Source organism: Paramormyrops kingsleyae, chromosome 3 (assembly GCF_048594095.1).
Source record: "Paramormyrops kingsleyae isolate MSU_618 chromosome 3, PKINGS_0.4, whole genome shotgun sequence".
Classification (NCBI taxonomy): domain Eukaryota; kingdom Metazoa; phylum Chordata; class Actinopteri; order Osteoglossiformes; family Mormyridae; genus Paramormyrops; species Paramormyrops kingsleyae.
Window position 1 is genome coordinate 26,690,796 of NC_132799.1, and position 24,984 is coordinate 26,715,779.

The window sequence follows — 24,984 nt, forward strand, 5'->3', positions numbered from 1 at the left end:
CTGTTCATGGAGGAAGGTGAAGGTATGCTTTGGAAGAAGATACCTCAGAAGATACCAGCTCACCGCAGACAGCGGTCCCCAGTTTTGATGTCTTCTCTTTCAAAGCAAAAGTCATTTAAAAGATCATCATAAATATTACAAAAAAACATTAAGATTCTATAAGCCTCTGCTGAACAAGAAAAAGAAAACGCAAGTCCAAAAACAAGGTTTATAAACAGGAGTACAAGAACTATGACAGTAAACATGAGTCAAAACTAAAATGACAGCACTGCAGAAATGGTCCAGATGTCACGGAAACTCAGGTAGCATTAAAGTGAGTACGTACCTCACACACACACAACACACTGCAGCATCGCAGTGCGAATCTGCACCCTGCCAGTGAATTTAGCTGCCTATAAAAGACATTTTATGCATTTTTAATATCTTTTTAAAATATTTAAATCCATCATCCAGCCTGCTGGCCCTGATAGTACTGACTCAAAGCATAGGAATAGGTTTTGGTGAATCAGACAGGTTTCACTAGACCAGACGATTTTGCAGGAAACATCCCCTTTCAATACGTCGAGCACCAGGAGTGATACCTCATATGAAAAAAATCACAAACACAGAAAGACAGACGCCGTTCACACTCACAGGAGCAACCAGTGTGTCTGCCTCTCTCTGTCCTCTGATTAGCCATAAACCAACTGTGTAATTAGAGTTGACTAACGAGTCTGTTAATTAATTAGCCTCCTTTACAAAACGCTCTCTGGAGGCCACCTCACCCGCAGGCAGCAGAGTAGCTCGTCTTTCTTCCTGCGCGTTGTCGTCGTCATCTTCCTCCTCCTCCTCGTCACAGCAGCCCGTCACTTTCAGTGCCATTTCATTAACACAACAGCACCTCAGGTCGCACTGCCTGAACACACACGGTTCTTCAGTGATGGTTTGTTCACATTTTCGCTGCCGGACACCCCTGCCTATCAGCTGAGCCGTTGCAGCGATAGACCTTGTTGTATGTTATTTACAATCACACGTGTCATACGTGACTTTGTAGCTGCTAGCTTTCAGTCGTTTTACACGATTGACTTCTAGGATGAGGGGTGCACTTTAGTTTTCCCCAATGCCAGCTTTTAAAGTTTTCAAATTCCCTCTAGTTGCAAAAACATCTTCGTAAACATGACTTCTATGACATAAACGTTATTGATTGGGGCAGTGTGTGGCTTCCAGTGTGAAGTTAGGAGACTGAGACTTTGATTGGAGTGGGGGCAGTAATGATGATATAGGAATTCAGGTGAGATTCGGGGAGAAATAGCTTAAGATCGCAGGATGAGACGATATCAAGCATTCAGAGGAAGTGGAGAAGAACTCAAGGGGGGGACAGGGAGTGATGTGGAGAGGCAGGCATCCAGCACCCAGGGACCTAAACACATCGGAGTCCTGCTTTACCTCCATGGGCTCCTCAAGCAAAGATCTCCTTTTAAGTGGATCACACAGAGCCAGCAGCAGCAGGCAGGAGAAGAGAAAACAGGACGTGGAGGGAGAAGACGTCAGTACAGCAGCAAACTCTGTCAGTCAGGCCTGGCAGGAAAGACGGAACAGACGCTTCCTTAACCACCCTAACCTAGCATATTACTCCCAGATTCACAAGCCGTAAATAAGTCATGTTAGAGTAACAGCTCTGAAAAGTGCTTTGAGGTTGCACCCCCCCCCAGCCAGCCGCTCTTGTTGCCCCTCCTAATGAGCAGTCATACAGCTCGCTGTTTCCACTGAACGCACGCAGCGTGGTGACCGGCACACGGCCTCTCGATTAAATGGCGCACTTACCAGACGGTTTGGGGCGGTCAATGATACCAGGGAATTCTTGGCGGTGCCCCCTTCCTGTTTTTCACGCCACCTCCCCGAAATGGGGAAAGGTCATCTGCACTCTCACATCCCCTCCGGAGACGGGCCGTCCCGTGACCCGTCCTCCACGGGCAACACCTGGGCTGGCATGGAGGGTGAGACCATCAGCCTGGGCACAGCCTGACCTTCGCTGCCACAGAGAACCTGCTCTTAGGGGCTCAGAAACAGCCGGAGTCCAACAACTGGATCTGCGATACTCTTGGCGAGGCTGCCAGATCTTCACCTGAAGACAGAGCAGAGCGACCTGTCAGATCTTTCCAGTTTAGGTACAAATATTCCTATGTTTGCTTAATGCTGCACTCTACAGTATAAAACAGGCTACATTTGCTGTTTAATACTATAGGAAGTTGTCAACTGATGCAAGTCACATTTTATCTAAGTCGGATTTATCCCCAATACAATTCAAAACACCTTAAAAAACACATAATCCAAAAATATACTAGCAATATCAACTAAAGAACTTACAGTGTAAATTTGCTTACAGGCATGTCGTCTTCTGTAAGCATTATCCCATAGGCTATGGGTGCAAGGCAGGGAACAACCCAGGATGGGGCACCAACCCAGATTTCATCATGGGAAACCCCCCCATACCCAAGTTTAAAGAGACCCCACCTTTTATTAGCTCATTTTGTTTACCAACCTAACCCATTTGTCAGTAAAGATGAAGGACACTTTGGGAAGGGGATCCCAGCACCCGACAGCCATACTAATTAGGAACAGACAAACGACTGAAGGGATTCTGAGGGGCACTTTGGGGGGGGGGGCATGCCAGAACCAGCCAGCCGTAATCTACAAACAGCTGGCAGGATGCAGGACCGAAACACTCCACACTGGTGATGGTGCCTCTCTCTGGTCTCACACACTCACACACACACACACACACACTCACACTCACAATCACACATACACACACACACACACACATGCACACACACAGAATACCGTCAGACCCAGAGCCTGTAGGGCTTTCCTTGAATCACACAGATCCTGGCTCACAGCGCTGACCTTTGACCCCGCCTGCGTTTGAAGTGCTACACAGCTCCAGGACAGACACAGGAGGAGGACGCGGAGGCTGAACAGGTCCCACCGGTGAAGATGCGCCTGGCCCTGACCCCGATTCTCCTCTCCTCATTCTGTCGTTTCCCATTCTCTTTCCTGTATTCCACTTCCCTTCCTCTGTCTTTCATTTCTCAGATACACTTCCTTTTCCTCAGCCTCGACCCTTTATTCTGTCATTTCTCAGCCTTTATTTCCACACTGCTCATTTCATTATTAGACAGGTGATTCCTATTTTTCCAGCTTGACAATACGTCTCTCTCTCTCTCTCTTTTCCTGGATTGATGTGGACACGTCTTCCCATCTCAGCCCATTTTGGCCTTTTCCTTTCTCTCTCCCTCCTTCCCCTTTGCCATCTCTGCCACGCCCTGCCCCCCACCCCACCCTCCTACACCTCCATGGTCTCCCCCCTGCATACCCGGGGCGTCTGGAGACCCAGTGCGCTAACCTGTTGAGGTTTACCCGCCGCTCTGTCCGAGAATGACTGATGATGCATATTTCATGTTCCGCATAAAAAATTCAGAAGATCCGTTCACCTTCGTGTTTTTTCCCCCTCTTTCTGCGAGCAGGCGGAAGAAAAGCTCGCCTCAATAATGGATGAGAGAGAGCAGTTTGCGGAGGAAAGAGAGAGAGAGAGACAGAGAGAGGGAGCATTGAGGTGTGGTGTGGGATCATACGGGACACGCAGGTACGTGACGGCATTCCTCGCCGCGGATTGCAGCTCTGTCCTTGCGTACACACAGCTGGCTGCCGCTGGGAGACCTCAGTCACTCAGTCACGCACAGCAAACGGCACGTGGGGCCCTGTTTGCACAGCTTGGGATCCACCCAGTCCATCTCCCCATAGCTTGGGGTGACAGGAGACGGGCCCATATCCCAGTCCAGCAGGATGCCAGACGGCCCGCCCAGCAAAGCTGCGTCAGCCAATACGCTCCATTGCTCACACACTCACCACCCAGGTGCCAGGGGAGTATATCGGGCCAGGACTACTGGTCCTGGTGGCCCCATTTGAAAGCTGATTGGCCCCTGGAGTGTTCCCTCCCTTGTCATTCAACTATTCCAAACATATCATTGGCTAATGATAAGGTTAGCCCCTACCTTAAAAATCCTAGAATTGCCCCTCTTGCGTGGACTTCTCTAAAAGACACCTGATCTGACCAGCAGAGACAGACAACCCCCCCCCCCTTGCCCCCCAGAAATGCAAACATGAGGCAGCAGAGCAACAAGCATCTGAAGGTGAAATTCAAACAGGCAGCCCAATTATCAGACTGTTTATGCCAAGAATATAAATATCCTCCTGAAACTGATCATAAAGCAACTGGATACCAGTAATGGCTACAGCCAGACCCTCAAGACTAATCTGTATTCACATTTAACGGGTTTATGTAAAGGTGGGCAGGGAAACAGCGCCATCTATTGACGAAGAGCTAAACATGCTTCTCGAGAAACGCTATTAACCAGACACTGGTAAACACCGGGTGCTCACCCTGCGCCGAGCCCAGGGGGCTGTTACCATGGTATATTTTGCTGCTAGGGAGAAGTGCAATAGGTACTCCCCCCCCCCCCCCCACTCCGTCTGGAACAAGAAGAGCGGCAGACAGTCGAGCGATTTGAGCAGAACGCCAGGGCCTCGGAAACACTGGTGCCTTCCTGCGATGCGTTGGGGGCATGACGCCTGACAGCTGAGCGGAACAGGAGGCATCCGGCAGAAGGGAGTGGGGGGGTGGGGGCGTGGAGGGGGGGTCTGGCTGATATCGCACACTTACAGGACTCCGCATTGCAGCCTCATTAATACACTGCTCTCGTTATCTGGCTAACGAGGGTAATGTAAACATGAGGCAGGACAAGCAGGCCGGACCCCGGGGGGGTCAGCAACCTGCCGGACGGATGGGAAGCCACCCCCCAGCCCCAAAGCAGACCCCCTCCCAGGCCGGGAACCCCCCCACCCAACACATACTCTAATTCCCGGTCTGGTTCCATGAACAAAGGTTTCAGATGCCTGTTCTGGCTGGAATGGACCACCTCTGCTTACATCGATGAATCACTTTCATCGTTTTTTTTATAATAAAAATCAATAAAAGCTGTATATAGATGGGGGGGGGGGAGACCAGGTCTGTGTAGCTGAGCAAGGAGAGAGGTACTGACTTTGGGATCAGCTCTGCAATACCTGCCACGGCTGAAGGTCTTTGTCTAACCCTGCCTATATCCGTGGGGGAAACTGACATCACCGTGTGGCTTTCAGTCTAAATATCAACACAGCACAAGACAGCCACCATCTGGGACATGATATAAAAGGTATTCTGAGGCATTTAAAAAAAAGAGAGCAGATTAGCTACAGCCACAGCTGTCTGCAGGATGGGTAAGTGGAATTTGCTTCTTTATGTGGTGGTTGTTCTCATATAAGGATGTACAAACAGGAAAAGAGGAAGTCCCGCCCCTTTGAACCGTTAGCTGATTGGTCAGTGACCAGCAGTGATAGTGTATCTGCGGCTCACGTGATAGAATTAGGGACATTTTGTGTGAATCGAGTTTCACGATAAAAAGGAGACAAAAAAAAACTTATCTGCCCCCCAGCATCCACCAGGCCTGATACCTCCCAGTAGGGAAAAGGGGCCCATCAGAGCAGCCCCCCAGTCGGAGGCGCTTCAGGCTGGGATGATAGGAAGCACAGAGGAGCAGAAGAGAAGGAGCATTCAAATGTTTCAGTGCGAAAAACCCCACTTTGAGGGGACAGAGGGACAGTAGAGAGGAAGACAGACGCCATTATCTGATGGTGGCTGGTGATTCAAAGACGGCGGCACTGCATGGTGCCAGCCAACACAGAAAGGGGTGCCCATGACCACCCCTTATCTCCCCCAATCCAGACGCTGACGCCCTCTCTCTCGGACAGGCGCCGGCTGACTGGTAATGCCTCACTCAGCCCTACGGCCGAGTCCCAGCACCCCCAATCCCAAGAGCCCCGCAGTCGCTAATCCCGCGCAGACGGCCTTTAGTGCGCATTGCAGCAGCCTACTGCTCATCCGCCTTCCTGCCCCCTCCCATCCATTCCCCCACTAAAAAGGCAAAATCTGCCCTTCATCATCCCCATTGGGACCCTGACTGCCCTAGGCTCCGACTCACTGATACCGGCGCTGTCTGGACACAACTGGGTCTCCTGAGGTCTTTGTGTTTCTGTTTCTGTCCCCCTCCCCCCAAGACCCATCTGACCCCCCCAGAGCTTGCAAAAGCCCCAACAGTGGCAGCAATGAAAGGGCTTATTTTCAGAATGACTTTCTGTTCATCTCTCTATCTGCCCCACCAGTAAACGGGTTTTTGCACAGATGCAGCCTCGTTGGAAGATTTTCTGCTCTTTCTTCCACGGCCAAGCGTCCTCACCGCCACCAAGTTTGATGTTTTCCACGAGAGACAAAGACAGCTGGCGTTGTTTAATTCCACATTTTTTTAAAGCCTCTTTGTGCCATTTTATCAGAATCCTGCCACCCATTAATGTGTTTGAGGCCAAATTTTATGAGAGTCGGATTTACTGCAGTGGTCCTTAATAGATAAGAGGCTTTTGATGCCTTGTTAGTTTTTTTGTTACAAGTTGCAAAGGAATTTGCAGTGTGGAATTCAGTAACACTGTTATTTGTAAAGGTTTTGGCAGAATTAGTGTTTCTGAGTTTAAGTAATTGTGGACATTTAATTCATATTGGCTGTGGACAGCTTGGATTAAATGCTTCAGATGGTTAATTGTAGGGACTTTTCAAAGTCCTTATACTTTTGCCATCCTACTGAAAAAACAGACGCTATTATTAGTTTTAACAGACATGAGCTGACATCTGGTGGCCAATTTTGGGAACTGCATATTGAGAATCAGCATGTCCCTTGCCATTGTGACCCTACGCAATTGTAAAGCAGATAAATTAGATACAGAAGATGGATGAATTTCAGTATTGTATAAATTCACCTCGGTAAATTCTGCCAGCAGGGGGGCGGGGGGGCACCCTGGCCGTGCTCCATAGGCTACTGGCTACACTGCCAGCAAATCCCAACAGGAGGCACTTGGAAAAAACTGCGTTCAGTGAAGAATTGTTCCTTCTTGTGTTTCAGAAATAAACTTAAACGTGTCTTTTTGAAGTCGAACTTTTTTGTTGAGCGATACCAGTTAAATTTACCTCAGGTGTCCGCTGTCCGTGGAGCTGAAGCAGGCGGCACCGCGACAAATTTTTCGACACCGGGTTAAAATAAAACTAGGCCTAATGCTTATTCCAGTTTTAAAAATAAAAATTGCCCTAAATGGTTCGTGTTTGAATAAAATCGGGCGAACATTTTTTAAACCTAAAAAATGCAAAATTTCCAAAGCAATGGTAATAAAAATTTCACAACTCAGTTATTAATCGCGCAGGCCTGTACCCGCAGAGGTGAACTAGGCCGATGCCTACATGCTGCACAACCTCACGTCTGTTTATTAATACAAGAGAATATTATTATATAATTTTGGAAAACATTTTAGAGTGTTGTGTGATAAGTAATGTATACGTGATAATTCGTTTTAAAGAAACCATTGCATATTGCAGAGATATAGTGCGCGCGTGCAGAAACTGACCTTGGGGCGGCACCCAGCCCCGCCCCTACCCAGCACGTGCCTAGTGCGCGTTCATGTCGCTACAGGGGTCATGTCCAGTAGCATTTCAAGTCTTAAGCTCAGTGAGCCCGACTTGTGGAATTAGATTCCATAAAAATATATTGGCCTATTTTCAGTGAAAGAAATACTGAATTATTCACGCTATAGTTAAAAGTCAGTTATTGCTCAAATGTTATTTAATTGTCATTGATTCGCGCTGACAGGGACGGTCTGGGTGCCGCCGCAGACCCCCGTTAAGCCACCTGTCGCAGAAACTGCTTTTTAAACACCCCCTGACGTCAGTGGCGGTGATGTGTGCTGTCTGTGAGAGAGCCACGCACACCCATATGGTACAGACCTACCCGTCCCTGGTTAGTCTAGACTGGCTTGCTGGGGGAATCGGGGCGCGTTTCACGCTCGGAGCGACAGTTGGCCCCCGTGCCCACTGGGTTTGGAATAGCCGGCCGTCCCCGGTGCGCCGGACGCCGACCCAGGACAGCGCGGCCAGGCGGTGGGACCCCTTTGGACGGAGGGTGACGATTCGAGAGGCGGAAAACAGGCGAGGACCGCGCTTCGTTAATAAACCCCGGCGTCGGCAGCGAGGGTCTAAACCGATACACTTTACATTAGACGGGGATTAAGGCGGGTGCAATATAATGAAGGCAGAGGCGAGGTAAAATAGCCTACCAGCCAGAGAGACGGTTTTCCATCAAGCGCACTAATTATACACAATGGATTTGAGTAAGTTTATCTAAAGAATGAGATGCAAACAGGCAGCGGATGACATGCGCGGTAGACAGAAAGGATACGATCCGTACGGGGAATAAATACACAGGCTGTTTGCCCCCCGCCCCCTTATCGGCATCATAATTTAAAGAACCAGATGAAGATCGTTCCGAAAAGAAACACTCCATCTTCCTCATAAAACGGAATCTAGTACGAAAAAAATACGTCGGTCTTGGGCAGTTGCGTGAAATTTAATTTATATTAGATTTCCGGTGTTATTTAGGCTAAATGAAGAGATCTTGTATTATCTGCAGTTACAACAATTCGCGTTTAAATGGATTGTTCGACTGTTTCGTAATTTTAAAAACTGCAGGACTGATTTTGCGGGTGAATCAGTCATTCATTCGTCCTCCCGTTATTCGCGTGTACCTGTGCATGTTAACCGCAAACGCAGAAAGTACAGGAGCAGCGGGACGCTGTAGCTGCGATGCCACGCAGGGCACTGCGCTCCACCGGAGGATGTGGCCCTGAAGTCTGTTTTTATTATTGATTTAATAGGTACTAGATTGGCGAAAACGTGAGATCAGAGACTAACGGCGGCCCGGCCTGGCATCATGTGTCCCTGCAGACGGAGGAGCGTAGCGCTTGCTTTGCTCAGGGAGCTGTCAACAAGCAGGCACATTTAACCACTTAAATCTTGGAAAAAAGTGTGCGATCAGGCCCTGCACCAGTCATGATACCGGGAACTGCCTCGGCGATGCTCCCAGCCTCGGAAGCTGCTAAGATATACCAGACCAATTACATCCGCAACTCCAGAGCCATCGGACTCCTGTGGGCCATCTTCACCATACTGTTTGCGATCGTCAACGTGGTGTGTTTCATTCAACCCTACTGGATCGGGGATGGTGTGGACACCCCCCAAGCCGGCTACTTCGGCCTCTTCCATTACTGTGTAGGCAGCGGGCTGTCCCAGGAGCTCACATGCCAGGGAAGTTTCATCGAGTTCAGCTCCATCCCGTCGGGCGCCTTCAAGGCGGCGTCCTTCTTCATCGGGATGTCCATGGTGCTGGTCATCACCTGCATCGTCTGCTTTGCCCTTTTCTTCTTCTGTAGCACGGCCACCGTCTACAAAATCTGCGGCTGGATGCAGCTGGCTTCTGGTAGGTGCTTCTGTCTGATCTTTTTTAAAATTCCATTTTTTTGTTGCTTTATTATGATCTTACTGTGAAAAGGAGATACGCAGTTGGATGCTAATTTTTGAAAACTTTGGATCTCCAAACTGAACGTGCCATATGTTTTGTGTCGCGAATAACGACAGCATCACGATGAATGGGTTCGATTACTCAAATCAGACAAAGACAAACCTCGTAAGCTGGCACGGTCTCCTGCGGTAAACGAACAGGGGGAGTACCAGGTTGGTTTTACGGTTATGGAGGACAGTAAGCTACAGTCTACAGAAAAAAATGGGGAACAGACGAGGATGTTGTTAAATTATCTTTTTATCCTAATTATACCGCGTTATGCCAGCTTGCACAAAGTGTAAAGGTGAGTCGTAACTAAAATGAGTGAGGTACGTGTCTGTACTGGGATGCCCTATGTCTCTGTAGCGAAGAGTCATTGGCTATGGGATTTGGGAAATAGTCCGTGTTGATAATGATGGTCAATCCTTTCTGCTGATGGCTAAAACCACCTTACATGCATCGTGCCAAGGAACAACACAAACCCAAATTCACCATTCCAGTGCCCTCTGTTCCCCATCCTCTGGCTTCTTCTACCTGTTTTTAATTCCCTCTTATTTTATGATTATAATAATTATGTTTACCAGATACTCCAAAGATATTTACAGTAGGTAGTCTGACTCCATGATGATGGTGATAGTGGCATTATTCTGTGAGGCAGAATTAAAGCTCATGGGATTTATTTTAGGCCTAGATGTTTGTACTGACTGTTTGTAGTTCAGTGCAGGGTTTTCCTTCCCCTTTTTACCTTCTGATTACGAAAATCAAAACAGGTGTAGCAGGTGTACCTGGGGGAAATGGAGCCCTCTACTGGCTGGCTTCTGTAACAGCAAGCTCTTTCGTGCAGCCTTGGACCCTAAACCAAACTCCCGTCATGCTCCCGTAAGAGTAGAAGATGGGCTTTGATGTGTGATGAGTAAATGAATGAATGAACCTTCAACTTGTACGGTAACCAATCATTAGACGGCATTGTAAGTTAATCCCTTCCGCTGTGAATTTCTCCAATCACAGTAGCATATTTAACAGTCATATGTGAAAAATGGACCAATGACCAATAAGACCATCGGGCAGTATTGGTATGGTCCATACTCAGAGCTTCCCTAATTTTCTTTCAGTCTTCATTCAACAGATCAGCACTGTCCGGTGATAATCACGTATATTGTCTTATTATAACAACTTAACGTTGATAGCTAGCTAAGTAACATTATTGTAAATTGTTATTATAATATGAGATTGGCTTGTATCTTGTTGACAGTGATATTTGCCTCACTGACAACAACCTACATACGTCGATTTAAAATATTAAATTCCCTGCTGACTCCCTGTTATTATTTGTGGTGCTAAGGGTGTCTAAGGCTGTTTGTGTGTCTATTAACCTGATGAGTTAACCTCATTAACCTCTATGCCTATAACTAAATAGTCACAGGAACCATTTTCACCTCACTCTGTGTTTCTGCATGAGCTGAATGGTTGGTCTTTCTCCCTGCCTACCTGTGTGAGGGGCGGGGTGGGAAAATGAAGGGGGGGGGGGGGGGAGACTGCAGAATTCGGGAGGGGGTGACAGTGAGTTAAAGGGCGGAATTACAAGGAGGAGAAGCAGAGACGGGGTTTTTGGGAGCAGAACATACTGTGGAGGAAATTAGCGAGAAGAAGAGAATGTCATAGATATGTCAGAAGTTCTACCAGAAAATCTCCATCACAGCTGGGTGATGATACACAGGGGTTCGTCCCTATGCAGCAGCTGATGGCCGTCAAATCTGTCTCAGCACCTGAGTGTCCCCCCCCCCTTCTCTCTATATGTGTCTCAGCACCTGCCCCCCCTCCCCCATGTCTGTAATGCTAACAAGCCATTTGTGACTGGGATGTTCAGCTCTGCCTCGCCAATTAGCAGAGCCAGGAGTGGGGAGAAGAGCTAGCAGCTCTGATGGAACCTTCTGGAAAAGCGACAGAGAGATACCAGGGGAGGGAGGGACGCAGAGATTGGGGAGTGAGAACTGACTGAGGTGTTCAGCTTGACATCTTCTGCTCTGTCTTGCAAACACAGTGTTGTGGAGGGACGTACGTTATAGCTATGGAGGGGGAAAATAAACATCTAATTAAAAACGCCGTACTGTGGTGCACAGGGAAGCTGCTCGGCTGCTGCAGTGGGACCAGGGGAGCGGGGCCGACAGCTGGTGCCGCATCCTGACGGGGGGCCACACGTGGGGTCAGGGGCTACGATATCTATTCATTCTGACACATTCTGACACCAATTCTGCTAATTCTGCATTTAAGTAACAGAAAATCGTGTTTCTAGGGGATTTTGTTGCGGAAAATAAAAAATGTGGCATGTACACAGCTGACAGTGATGCACGGAGAGGCTCGCCATCATGACACATGCAAACAGAGACATGCTGACACGGTGACAGCCACCGGCTTCAAGTGACAGCCCGGCCACTCTATCTGCTAAAGTGCCTCATTACCCAACGCCCACCAATTACAGCTGAGTGCTGCACCCAGAATGCAGGGGGAAAATTACCCAGAAATGCCACATGGGGGCCAGTCTGTTCCCTCGTCACAGCCTGTGTCACAGAGGAGCAGAGACTTAAGTAGAGAAGAAACTTAGGCCATCGACTGTGCTTATTATGGGATGTCCCCCCCCAGCAAGCTGTTGGTGGCCTCAGCAGGGCCTTATGAGCAAGACCCCTGATGTCGGAAACCATGGAAACCATGCCTATCTGGCAACAAGGTTAAGATCTCAGAGTAAAATTAAGTTTCCGCAATTTCCAATCAAACCCGCCACACTCCACCCCCCTTAAAGCATTTCGGGGGCAAGATCTTTTTATAGGCTGGATGAGTCATTGTTTTTGCGCAGGCTCATTGGCTGGCTCTCATGGGTGACTGCTCCGTATCAGATTGCCATTTCCCAAGCTTAATGACAACATCAAAAGCCGCAAAGTTTTGCTTATTAAAGCAGTGATTCTGCTTCTCATTTCCATACGCCTTCATTAAAGCTGTAATTGCATTTTTTTTTCTTGTGAATGAACCTATTACACAGAGTGTGAAGGCCTCTTGAACTTTAACTGCCCTCATGCCAGCAGGCACCCTGGGACACAGTCAGGAGGTAACAGCGCCTCCCCCAGGCCCGGAGGAGCGCACACATGCTCCTCCCACTCTGCTTCCGCCGTCCCCCAGAGCATCCTGGCGACACTCTTAGCAAGTCCTGAACATTTGTGAGGATGAAAGTAAATTGATTGCGGTTGATTCCTTGTTTGTGTTTACGAGAGACGCACAGGTGCCAGAACAAACCCATTAACATGGTCCAGAACTTCCAGTAGGAGGCTGTCTTACGTCTCATTCTTCACTATTTTATGTCTGGAAACTAGAGAAACGTTAATGAGTGTGACAGGGCTGAGAGGGGGGAGGCTTGTTAAAATCCATCGAATTCCCCCTTGTACGCATCCCCCCTGAACCAGAGCAAAAGCCTCGGTGACCTCTGACCCCTTTTGGTGAGAGCAACTACTACTCAGCTTGTGAAGAAGGTGTGAAGACCCCCCCCCTCCCTGCATGAGCCCTGTCCTCTTCAGTGGTTCTGCTTTTAAACCACCTTTGAATCCACTCTTCCATTGTTGTCTGTTTAATGTTTAATTCAGCCAATTGACCCTGTGTTTAATTAGACCCTTGGGGGGCGAGAGGGGTGACAGACCAGACAGGGAGGGGTTGCGGAAGACAAGGAGGTGAAGCACTTGCACTCTATGCCCCTCGTAGTGCCATGACCATACTGGGTGTCAAACCTTCAGTCAGAACGCAGGGTCTGTTAGCACTCGGTACCGGGCTCTGTGTAGGTCGAAGGCTTTACCGCCAACGCCCATCTGCCAACTTTACTATCCAATTTAACGTCATCTCAGATGGTGGGGTTTGGCCCTGCCCCCCTCAGAAGATGTTATCCTAGGCAGCTGCCTATGTCGCGTAATTGTTATGGAGGCCTGTTATGGAGGCCTGCCCCCGGCACCAGCCAGGTCGGACTGATTTTCCAGTCCACATCTGTGCAAATTCTGCACATCGGCCACAGACGGCCCATTATTAGGCACCATGTCAGTGTCAACATCAACTTTCAGTTTATCTGAAGCTCCGAACGTGAGATCGAAAGATGTTGGGGGGGGGGCATGAGGCAGAGTGTCAATTTCGCCGCTCACCTGTCTGGCAGGAGAACCCACGGTAGAGAATTTCAGAGGCTTAATTTGTATGCCGCTGCTCTCTTGTTCAGGCGTCAGGGTGAATGACTTCATCAGGCTCTGGAGGCAGCGCGTGGCTCTGTCCCCCTGCCCCCCCCCCTTGCCGCACAGAATGGATTTTCTGTTGCCACTAATCTCCAGTATCGTCGCACCGGAGAGAAGCCGGCAGATTTATTTCTCTCACTCTCGGCATGGAGGGGCGACGCCAGTGGGTGTGACAAGGACACTGTGACCTCCTGAATGCAGCCAGTTGCTAGTGTTTGGGTACTGCAGACACAGCACAGCGTATAGAGCGTGTTTTTGGTGCCAATGTGGGTTTTAAGGGGTGTGTGACCTGGCTCCAGATGTTCCGACATCTCTGGATCATCTGAGGGGGGCAGTGTGGAAAGAGGGGACGTATTCAGGTGAGGATCTAACACGGACCAGCAGGGGGTGACAAGGAGCAAGAGCGAAATGTTGCTGGTGGGGATGTTTGTCTTAGCAGAAATAGAACAGCATCTGTACAGTCCAGCTCCCCAACCGTCAAACCCTCAGGTCAACGTCTATCCACATGGTGTAAAGTGACACTGACTTTGCACAGTCATTGCAGAATCTGATGGATCCTCAGGGATTTTTTTAAGGGAAATGCGGTTCACGGCTCAAGGGGGGGGGGGGGCTTTGAGGTATCCATCGCAGGCCAGCTGGCTATAATACCTCCTGGAGTGTGGGGGCCACACTGTAAACCCTTGTGTGTGTGTGTGTGTCTCTCTCACTCTCACAGACACACACAATCACACACACACACTTAGATAAGGGCCACAGGCACAAACCAAACGCTGAGCTTGGAGATCGTGCCTGTCATTTATTTATAAAAAGTTTGCAGACTGAGATCATCTCCACCTCAAGATATCTAAACTACCGCAGAACTAAAATGCTTGCAAAGGGAAAAAAAAGATCAAATGGCTTGAGGATGATTAAAAGAAGCTGAGACATCGTGGACGTTCTCGGCCTTGACTCACCTCCCAAGGACTGAAGGAGACTGATTAACGGCACGAAGTCACACATCAAAGGGGAAAATAACACAACTGCAGGACTATGTGCAGGAAGCAGGGCCAGGAGAGGGAGACCCTCCTCACCTGCTACCCCACCCTCAGTGCTGGGGGGGGGGTATTTGTGCACAGCAGGGGCCAAGGAGGGCGGAGCAATGCGGCACGGCCAGGTGAACAACTCAGAAGCACAGAGGAGGCCTCTATCCGAGCATCACCCCTGCACACTCACCACCCACCCCCGCGCTACACTGTCTGTCCAGGATGAACTGGCAGTGGCACGTTCCAAACATGCCGGACTGTACCATTCCTTCACAGAGGCAGGGAAGCACTCTACTGATAGCCATATTGGACCTGATACACAGTCGATGCAGTAATAATAAATAATTAATAATTCAGGCATAATTCCGAAACGTCTGACTACGTTTAGCACAAGGTTTGTTTGCAGTGAATCGTTACAGAGGCTGCTATGATGTCACAGAGTAAAGGGTGTATTTATGCAAACTAAATAATGCTTTACAACGTACACTCACCTAAAGGATTATTAGGAACACCTGTTCAATTTCTCATTAATGCAATTATCTAATCAACCAATCACATGGCAGTTGCTTCAATGCATTTAAGGGTGTGGTCCTGGTCAAGACAATCTCCTGAACTCTAAACTGAATGTCAGAATGGGAAAGAAAGGTGATTTAAGCAATTTTGAGCGTGGCATGGTTGTTGGTGCCAGACGGGCCGGTCTGAGTATTTCACAATCTGCTCAGTTACTGGGATTTTCACGCACAACCATTTCTAGGGTTTACAAAGAATGGTGTGCAAAGGGGAAAACATCCAGTATGCGGCAGTCCTGTGGGCGAAAATGCCTTGTTGATGCTAGAGGTCAGAGGAGAATGGGCCGACTGATTCAAGCTGATAGAAGAGCAACTTTGACTGAAATAACCACTCGTTACAACCGAGGTATGCAGCAAAGCATTTGTGAAGCCACAACATGCACAACCTTGAGGCGGATGGGCTACAACAGCAGAAGACCCCACCGGGTACCACTCATCTCCACTACAAATAGGAAAAAGAGGCTACAATTTGCACAAGCTCACCAAAATTGGACAGTTGAAGACTGGAAAAATGTTGCCTGGTCTGATGAGTCTCGATTTCTGTTGAGACATTCAAATGGTAGAGTCAGAATTTGGCGTAAACAGAATGAGAACATGGATCCATCATGCCTTGTTACCACTGTGCAGGCTGGTGGTGGTGTAATGGTGTGGGGGATGTTTTCTTGGCACACTTTAGGCCCATTAGTGCCAATTTGGCATTGTTTAAATGCCACGGCCTACCTGAGCATTGTTTCTGACCATGTCCATCCCTTTATGACCACCATGTACCCATCCTCTGATGGCTACTTCCAGCAGGATAATGCACCATGTCACAAAGCTCGAATCATTTCAAATTGGTTTCTTGAACATGACAATGAGTTCACTGTACTAAAATGGCCCCCACAGTCTCAACCCAATAGAGCAGCTTTGGGATGTGGTGGAACGGGAGCTTCGTGCCCTGGATGTGCATCCCACAAATCTCCATCAACTGCAAGATGCTATCCTATCAATATGGGCCAACATTTCTAAAGAATGCTTTCAGCACCTTGTTGAATCAATGCCACGTAGAATTAAGGCAGTTCTGAAGGCGAAAGGGGGTCAAACACCGTATTAGTATGGTGTTCCTAATAATCCTTTAGGTGAGTGTATATACTGAGAAATAAAGATGGGGTGTTCATGTTTAACAATGTAATCTGTAAGCGTTCCCTCTAGTGGCAGAGCGTGATAATACAGGACTGAGAAATATAAACGTCCATGCACACACCAACATGCATATACACACAAAACTGCAGGAGTCACACTCTCTGTAATTTGGTAAATTATTACTGACACTGCTATAAGACATAGAAACAAATATCTGAAGCTTCATATGGCTCAGAAGAGCTTCCTCTTAAAGCCACAGTCAGACCATCCCTAAAAACAAGAGGTGGGTAATTCAAGTCCAGAGAGAAAAGTCCAGCCCAAGATTTTGTTTCAACCAACCAGTTGAGTATAAAGAGTCACAGTCTAAAGAGTACTCAACTGGTTTGTTGAAACAAAATCTTGGTCCGGACTTATACTCTCTGGACCTGAACTACCCACCTCTGCTAACGGTTCTGCAGGTCGGTGGTGCTGGGTGATAATCGAGCCCTGAAAGGGAACAACTGTTCTCCACCTTTCTCGCCTCACCTGAGGCCCCGCCCAGTTTGGTCACGAGACTCTATGGGCCGCGGCCTGGTGCTCTGTCCTCTCGTGCCCCCGCTGGATGTTCCTCGTGCAGCGTTTCTGAGCCAGAACGTGGGCGCTCGCACTCCGAACGACGCCAAACTGAGAATAGCGCTGGCAGAGAGCGCGTAGACGGGCCCTGCTGTCCCCAGCATATGCTAGTCTTCTCACGGCATGTACACCTTTTTCCAAATCTTTCTGCACACCCATGCATGGTTCAAGCTCCCTTCCCGCCCCTCCCTTCCACTCATGGTGGAATGCTGCAGAAAGGCAGACATCTCAGTGCAGTTAGCATTCACCTGTCAAGCACTGCACATGTAAGTGTCACTGGCAGCTTTCAGTGGGGAATCTGGGTTCATGACACCCCCTTGTGGTCCAAAGGAGGAACTGCACAGTGGCTATCGTTTCCTACTTACTAAACAGTATAGTTTTGCTTTTTAAAAGTTGATGTGAACAAAACACATGGGGATTGCCTGTTCTATGGGAGTACAAGAATATTTGAACATCCTTGGGGTCAATAAGGAGAACAGTGACCAGGCACATGCAGGACCGTCAGTCTGATTCTCACCCCAGGCTTGTGGGAGAACCTGTCTGGTCTTCCTCCACAAACCATCCGAGTCAGAGAGTTCCGAGAGTTCGCATTAGCTGCAGTTCGGCTTCTCGCTAAGTGGCTTTGGCGGCGCCGTGGCACCGTTGTCGTTTTTGGCACTTTCCGCGTCTTTCTGAACTACAAAGGATCCTGATTCTGAAGCGGGGGGGAGTGGGCAGATTGGCAGCGAGATCCGTGTTAAAAGCTCTTTCTCTGCAAGGTGCCGACCCGTTTTCCGCAGCGGCCTGGGTCTGCTGGCTCACTGGTCCATTCCGTTCCATCTGGGCATGTTTATCCTCCTCTTAGCGGTTCATTTTAAGTGATCGTGGCGTTCCGGTGTTCAGCGGGAGGAGCTGATCTGATTAGTCCTGTTCTTTCCATCCGTCTTTCATGAATTCAGCATATACCTGGTCTCATATAGCTGATCATTCCACTGAAGGGGCGGAGATCCTCCTCTCCCTTTCTTGGGCTCGCTTCGCCCCCTCCTTACTCCCCTTTGCTTTCCTCCTGGTCTGTATTTGTGGGTTAATCCGAAATACGGCCATCACTACTCACTAAAGTTGCTTTAAAAAGCACAGGCACAGGTATTACGTCAATGCCAAACTACATCTAACTGCACCTACTGATTACATGGTGCATCCTGCACCACTGGAGTACAGGACCAGCTCCCCTGCCAAGCCATCGCCCCTCTGATGAATCTCCACCTGACAGTTCTTTCAACACCACATGATGCTGAGCGACACATCCAGACCAGCAGGTCTTCCATTGGCTTTAAGGCTCCAATCATCAATTTCTTAGAAACCTCCAGCCAACGTACCAGACAAAAGTCTCAATAAGGCCTCTAATCATTAAGTCGTGCAGTCAGGTGGAAACTGTGCATGAAGAAAACCTCCAGAAGACATGGAGGTAGAGCAAAAGGGCTGGTTGGGTGAGGGGAGGAGCTTCTGCTTGGGGAGGGGTGGATGGACAAGCATGCCCCATTGAATTGATATCTGTTTTTATTTATGAAGAGCTTCGGGTTTATTTAGGGGCGTGAACGTGGGCCGGCTTCTGGTTTATTAGTGAGGGGCGTGAACATGGACCGACTTTGGGTTTATTTATGAAGGGCGTGAACGTGGGCCGGCTTCTGGTTTATTTATGAGGGGCGTGAACGTGGGCCGGCTTCTGGTTTATTTATGAGGGGCGTAGAACGTGGGCCGGCTTCTGGTTTATTTATGAGGGGCGTGAACGTGGGCCGGCTTCTGGTTTATTTATGAGGGGCGTAGAACGTGGGCCGGCTTCGGGTTTATTTATGAGGGGCGTGAACGTGGGCCGGCTTCGGGTTTATTTATGAGGGGCGTGAACGTGGGCCAGCTTCTGGTTTATTTATGAGGGGCGTGAACGTGGGCCGGCTTCGGGTTTATTTATGAGGGGCGTGAACGTGGGCCGGCTTCGGGTTTATTTATGAGGGGCGTGAACGTGGGCCGGCTTCGGGTTTATTTATGAGGGGCGTGAACGTGGGCCGGCTTCGGGTTTATTTATAAGGGGCGTGAACGTGGGCCGGCTTCGGGTTTATTTATGAGGGGCGTGAACGTGGGCCGGCATCGGGTTTATTTATGAGGGGCGTGAACGTGGGCCGGCTTCTAGTTTATTAGTGAGGGGCGTGAACATGGACCGACTTTGGGTTTATTTATGAAGGGCGTGAACGTGGGCCGGTTTCTGGTTTATTTATGAGGGGTGTGAACGTGGGCCGGCTTCTGGTTTATTTATGAGGGGCGTGAACGTGGGCCGGCTTCGGGTTTATTTATGAGGGGCGTGAACGTGGGCCGGCTTTGGGTTTATTTATGAGGGGCATGAACGTGGGCCGGCTTCTGGTTTATTTATGAGGGGCATAGAACGTGGGCCGGCTTCGGGTTTATTTATGAGGGGCGTGAACGTGGGTCGGCTTCTGGTTTATTTATGAGGGGCGTGAACGTGGGCCGGCTTCTGGTTTATTTATGAGGGGCATAGAACGTGGGCCGGCTTCGGGTTTATTTATGAGGGGCGTGAACGTGGGCCGGCTTCTGGTTTATTTATGAGGGGCGTGAACGTGGGCGGCTTCTGGTTCATTTATGAGGGGCGTGAACGTGGGCCGGCTTCGGGTTTATTTATGAGGGGCGTGAACGTGGGCCGGCTTCGGGTTTATTTATGAGGGGCGTGAACGTGGACCGGCTTCGGGTTTATTTAGGAGGGGCGTGAACGTGGGCCGGCTTTTGGGTTTATTTATGAGGGGCGTGAACGTGGGCCGGATTCGGTTTTATTTATGAAGGGCGTGAACGTGGGCCGGCTTCTGGTTTATTAGTGAGGGGCGTGAACGTGGGCCGGCTTCTGGTTTATTAGTGAGGGGCGTGAACGTGGGCCGGCTTCTGGTTTATTTATGAGGGGCGTGAACGTGGGCCGGATTCGGTTTTATTTATGAGTGGCGTGAACGTGGGCCGGCTTCGGGTTTATTTAGGAGGGGCGTGAACGTGGGCCGGCTTCTGGTTTATTTATGAGGGGCGTGAACGTGGGCCGGCTTCGGGTTTATTTATGAAGGGCGTGAACGTGGGCCGGCTTCGGGTTTATTTATGAAGGGCGTGAACGTGGGCCGGCTTCTGGTTTATTTATGAGGGGCCTGAACGTGGGCCGGATTCGGTTTTATTTATGAGGGGCGTGAACGTGGGCCGGCTTCTGGTTTATTTATGAGGGGCGTGAACGTGGGCCGGCTTCGGGTTTATTTATGAGGGGCGTGAACGTGGGCCGGCTTCGGGTTTATTTATGAGGGGCGTGAACGTGGGCCGGATTCGGTTTTATTTATGAGTGGCGAGAACGTGGGCGGCTTCTGGTTCATTTATGAGGGGCGTGAACGTGGGCCGGCTTCGGGTTTATTTATGAGGGACGTGAACGTGGGCCGGCTTCGGGTTTATTTATGAGGGACGTGAACGTGGGCCGGCTTCAGGTTTATTTATGAGGGGCGTGAACGTGGGCCGGCTTCTGGTTTATTTATGAGGGGCGTGAACGTGGGCCGGCTTCGGGTTTATTTATGAGGGGCGTGAACGTGGGCCGGCTTCGGGTTTATTTATGAAGGGCGTGAACGTGGGCCGATTTCGGTTTTATTTATGAGTGGCGTGAACGTGGGCCGGCTTCTGGTTTATTTATGAAGGGCGTGAACGTGGGCCGGCTTCTGGTTTATTTATGAAGGGCGTGAACGTGGGCCGATTTCGGTTTTATTTATGAGTGGCGTGAACGTGGGCCGGCTTCGGGTTTATTTATGAGGGGCGTGAACGTGGGCCGGCTTCGGGTTTATTTATGAGGGGCGTGAACGTGGGCCGGCATCGGGTTTATTTATGAGGGGCGTGAACGTGGGCCGGCTTCTAGTTTATTAGTGAGGGGCGTGAACATGGACCGACTTTGGGTTTATTTATGAAGGGCGTGAACATGGGCCGGCTTCTGGTTTATTTATGAGGGGTGTGAACGTGGGCCGGCTTCTGGTTTATTTATGAGGGGCGTGAACGTGGGCCGGCTTCGGGTTTATTTATGAGGGGCGTGAACGTGGGCCGGCTTTGGGTTTATTTATGAGGGGCGTGAACGTGGGCCGGCTTCTGGTTTATTTATGAGGGGCGTGAACGTGGGCCGGCTTCGGGTTTATTTATGAGGGGCGTGAACGTGGGCCGGCTTTGGGTTTATTTATGAGGGGCGTGAACGTGGGCCGGCTTCTGGTTTATTTATGAGGGGCATAGAACGTGGGCCGGCTTCGGGTTTATTTATGAGGGGCGTGAACGTGGGCCGGCTTCTGGTTTATTTATGAGGGGCGTGAACGTGGGCCGGCTTCTGGATTATTTATGAGGGGCATAGAACGTGGGCCGGCTTCGGGTTTATTTATGAGGGGCGTGAACGTGGGCCGGCTTCGGGTTTATTTATGAGGGGCGTGAACGTGGACCGGCTTCAGGTTTATTTAGGAGGGGCGTGAACGTGGGCCGGCTTTTGGGTTTATTTATGAGGGGCGTGAACGTGGGCCGGATTCGGTTTTATTTATGAAGGGCGTGAACGTGGGCCGGCTTCTGGTTTATTAGTGAGGGGCGTGAACGTGGGCCGGCTTCTGGTTTATTAGTGAGGGGCGTGAACGTGGGCCGGCTTCTGGTTTATTTATGAGGGGCGTGAACGTGGGCCGGATTCGGTTTTATTTATGAGTGGCGTGAACGTGGGCCGGCTTCGGGTTTATTTAGGAGGGGCGTGAACGTGGGCCGGCTTCTGGTTTATTTATGAGGGGCGTGAACGTGGGCCGGCTTCGGGTTTATTTATGAAGGGCGTGAACGTGGGCCGGCTTCGGGTTTATTTATGAAGGGCGTGAACGTGGGCCGGCTTCTGGTTTATTTATGAGGGGCCTGAACGTGGGCCGGATTCGGTTTTATTTATGAGGGGCGTGAACGTGGGCCGGCTTCTGGTTTATTTATGAGGGGCGTGAACGTGGGCCGGCTTCGGGTTTATTTATGAGGGGCGTGAACGTGGGCCGGATTCGGTTTTATTTATGAGTGGCGAGAACGTGGGCGGCTTCTGGTTTATTTATGAGGGGCGTGAACGTGGGCCGGCTTCGGGTTTATTTATGAGGGACGTGAACGTGGGCCGGCTTCGGGTTTATTTATGAGGGACGTGAACGTGGGCCGGCTTCGGGTTTATTTATGAGGGGCGTGAACGTGGGCCGGCTTCGGGTTTATTTATGAGGGGCGTGAACGTGGGCCGGCTTCTGGTTTATTTATGAGGGGCGTGAACGTGGGCCGGCTTCGGGTTTATTTATGAAGGGCGTGAACGTGGGCCGGCTTCGGGTTTATTTATGAAGGGCGTGAACGTGGGCCGATTTCGGTTTTATTTATGAGTGGCGTGAACGTGGGCCGGCTTCTGGTTTATTTATGAAGGGCGTGAACGTGGGCCGGCTTCTGGTTTATTTATGAAGGGCGTGAACGTGGGCCGATTTCGGTTTTATTTATGAGTGGCGTGAACGTGGGCCGGCTTCTGGTTTATTTATGAAGGCCGTGAACGTGGGTCGGCTTTGGGTTTATTTATGAGGGGCGTGAACGTGGGCCGGCTTCGGGTTTATTTATGAGGGGCGTGAACGTGGGCCGGCTTCTGGTTTATTTATGAAGGGCGTGAACGTGGGCCGGCTTCGGGTTTATTTATGAGGGGCGTGAACGTGGGCCGGCTTCGGGTTTATTTATGAGGGGCGTGAACGTGGGCCGGCTTCGGGTTTATTTATGAGGGGCGTGAACGTGGGCCGGCTTCGGGTTTATTTATGAGGGGCGTGAACGTGGGCCGGCTTCGGGTTTATTTATGAGGGGCGTGAACGTGGGCCGGCGAGGTCTGCGTGTGTGCCAGCAGGCCCTTGCTGGGATGTGGAAACAGCACCTCCTGCTGTCCACTCACAAAGAAAGCATAAATGCTATTGTTCACCGCTGCCTCAGGCATGCTGCCTACGACGGACCTCAGTATTATATTGCCGCCTTAGGCTAATGCGCCTCCAGCAGTGAGGCTTCAACGTCATACAGCAAGCTGACATTAGATGCTAACGCTTTTTTCGCTAACGCTTCTAAGCTCTCTCTCCCCCCCTCCTCCACTTACCAGGTACCTGTCTAGTTCTGGGCTGCATGATCTACCCAGACGGGTGGGACTCGGACGAGGTGAAGCAGATGTGCGGTGAGCAGACCGACAAGTACACGCTGGGCGCGTGCTCCGTGCGCTGGGCCTACATCCTGGCCATCATGGGCATCCTGGACGCCCTCATCCTGTCCTTCCTGGCCTTCGTGCTTGGCAACCGGCAGGACGAACTCATGGCCGAGAAGCTGCTAGCGGACAGCAAGGGTATGTGCTGCAGGACAGCCCTGACATAGCAACAGTAATAGCAGCTGGCCTTTCCACTAAAGGATTGCCACCTAGGATCAGTGAAGCGTTATCTTATCTTAAATGCTTTAACGTTTGAACATTAATGCCATTTCTACTTGCTGACATCTGGTGGTTATTACCGGTATTGCAGAGCAACTTATTTGTACATTGACTTGGAGATGGAAATAATCTTGCCATTTATCAGCTTGTTATTCTTCCTACGGTTATTGCCTCTAACACTCAGACTTTCTCCACAGGTGGAAATGCCTAATACGCATACAGATCCACACAGATTGGTCAGTATACTACTCAGACCACACTAATGTGCATCCATAACGCTTTCAGCCAAATTCTTCTGTCACTGGTTGGATGACCTCCTCTGAGCTGTGGGCGGGTGGGGGGGGCAGCTGATTGGCAGGGGTAACAGAGTCTGGTACCACCCAAAGTTCCACTAACCTTCATTGAGAATGCTTTCCACAAACAAAATCCTGCACAATAAATCCACGCAAAGGATCCGGCCTACAGCCACAGACCCAATCCAGGCTGGGCTTGTTCATCCTGGACAAAGGGAACAGCACTTTGTACACCACGGCACGGATGTCCTGTGCATCCTGGGATCAGACACTCCTGCTTGGGGACACAGGCTGTACAAGGTAATCCTGCCAGAGAAAAATGAAGCAGAGGATCTCCCATGGTCTGGCCCAGCCCAGTCCACCTTCGGAAAGCATCCGGTGAAATGCCGTCTGGCTGTGAGAGAGTGTTTATGGACACTGCACGTGGAGGAACTGGAAGTGTGCAGTGTGAGGAAGTGCCACTGGGTAAAATATTCCATAGAGGCCTACAGAGAAGGAGCACATTACATTAAGGTTGGCCTATGACTTGTGGTGCAGGTGAAGGACTCACCCGGTCTGACCCAGCAGTGCACTAAGGAGGGAACGGCGTGTGTACGGGGGGGGGGGGGTTTACCGTGCGGCTCAGGGGCTCAGACTGGGTGATTTGCAGAGATCCTACGGAGACATGATGCCATTAAGAGTTACATTACAGGGTTGAGCACAAACCACCGGGTGACCATCACTGCACAGAGCTCTATCCATCCATGAAGATGTACCACCATTACTTAACAATAAGCTAAAGAAATATATAAATGACTTAATAAAAATTTCCATTATGCAGATGATCTGTGTGCTGTTTTTTATTCTGCTGAGCTGCTACTAAAATTAATTGCCCAGGGAGACGGTATCTGAAAGCGAGTGTAATGGCCGTTTAATTTCCCAGACACCTAGAGAAGGGGAGGAGCATCCAGAAACTCACTAACACCTGCAGGGAGGAGGAAGTCCTGTTCGCTCACGCTCTCTCACACACAGACACACACACAGCAGGATTCAAACCCCTAATGCTAGGATGATCTGCAGAGCCACCCACTGTCACCCCCTATGTGAATGCTTTGTCATTTAACAAATCCTATTTCAGCTTTCACGTGCAAATCCT

The 24,984-nt window shown here is 49.9% G+C and overlaps 1 protein-coding gene and 1 long non-coding RNA gene across 2 annotated transcripts; one reads left to right on the forward strand and one right to left on the reverse strand.

The window, feature by feature from the left end:
- Window positions 1-572: 572 nt before the first annotated feature.
- LOC111857829 (uncharacterized) lies at window positions 573-8,404 on the reverse strand. Its single transcript, XR_002841448.2, has 4 exons — window positions 8,227-8,404; window positions 1,804-2,104; window positions 1,426-1,557; window positions 573-895 (listed from the first exon to the last, which is right to left on the reverse strand). It is a non-coding gene; the product is annotated as an uncharacterized lncRNA (long non-coding RNA).
- LOC111857823 (LHFPL tetraspan subfamily member 3 protein-like) lies at window positions 7,589-23,883 on the forward strand. Its single transcript, XM_072709990.1, has 4 exons — window positions 7,589-8,098; window positions 8,824-9,425; window positions 23,239-23,475; window positions 23,754-23,883. The coding sequence occupies exons 2-4, from the start codon at window positions 8,999-9,001 to the stop codon at window positions 23,765-23,767; spliced, it is 678 nt and encodes a 225-aa protein (XP_072566091.1). The 5' UTR covers window positions 7,589-8,098; window positions 8,824-8,998; the 3' UTR covers window positions 23,768-23,883.
- Window positions 23,884-24,984: the final 1,101 nt, after the last annotated feature.

Excerpts from the sequence above, each read along its gene's own strand:
- LOC111857823 (XM_072709990.1), top strand. The coding sequence starts at position 8,999 with ATGATACCGGGAACTGCCTCGGCGATGCTCCCAGCCTCGGAAGCTGCT. Across the intron at positions 9,426-23,238 it reads CTGGATGCAGCTGGCTTCTG|GTACCTGTCTAGTTCTGGGC; the intron begins GTAGGTGCTTCT and ends TCCACTTACCAG.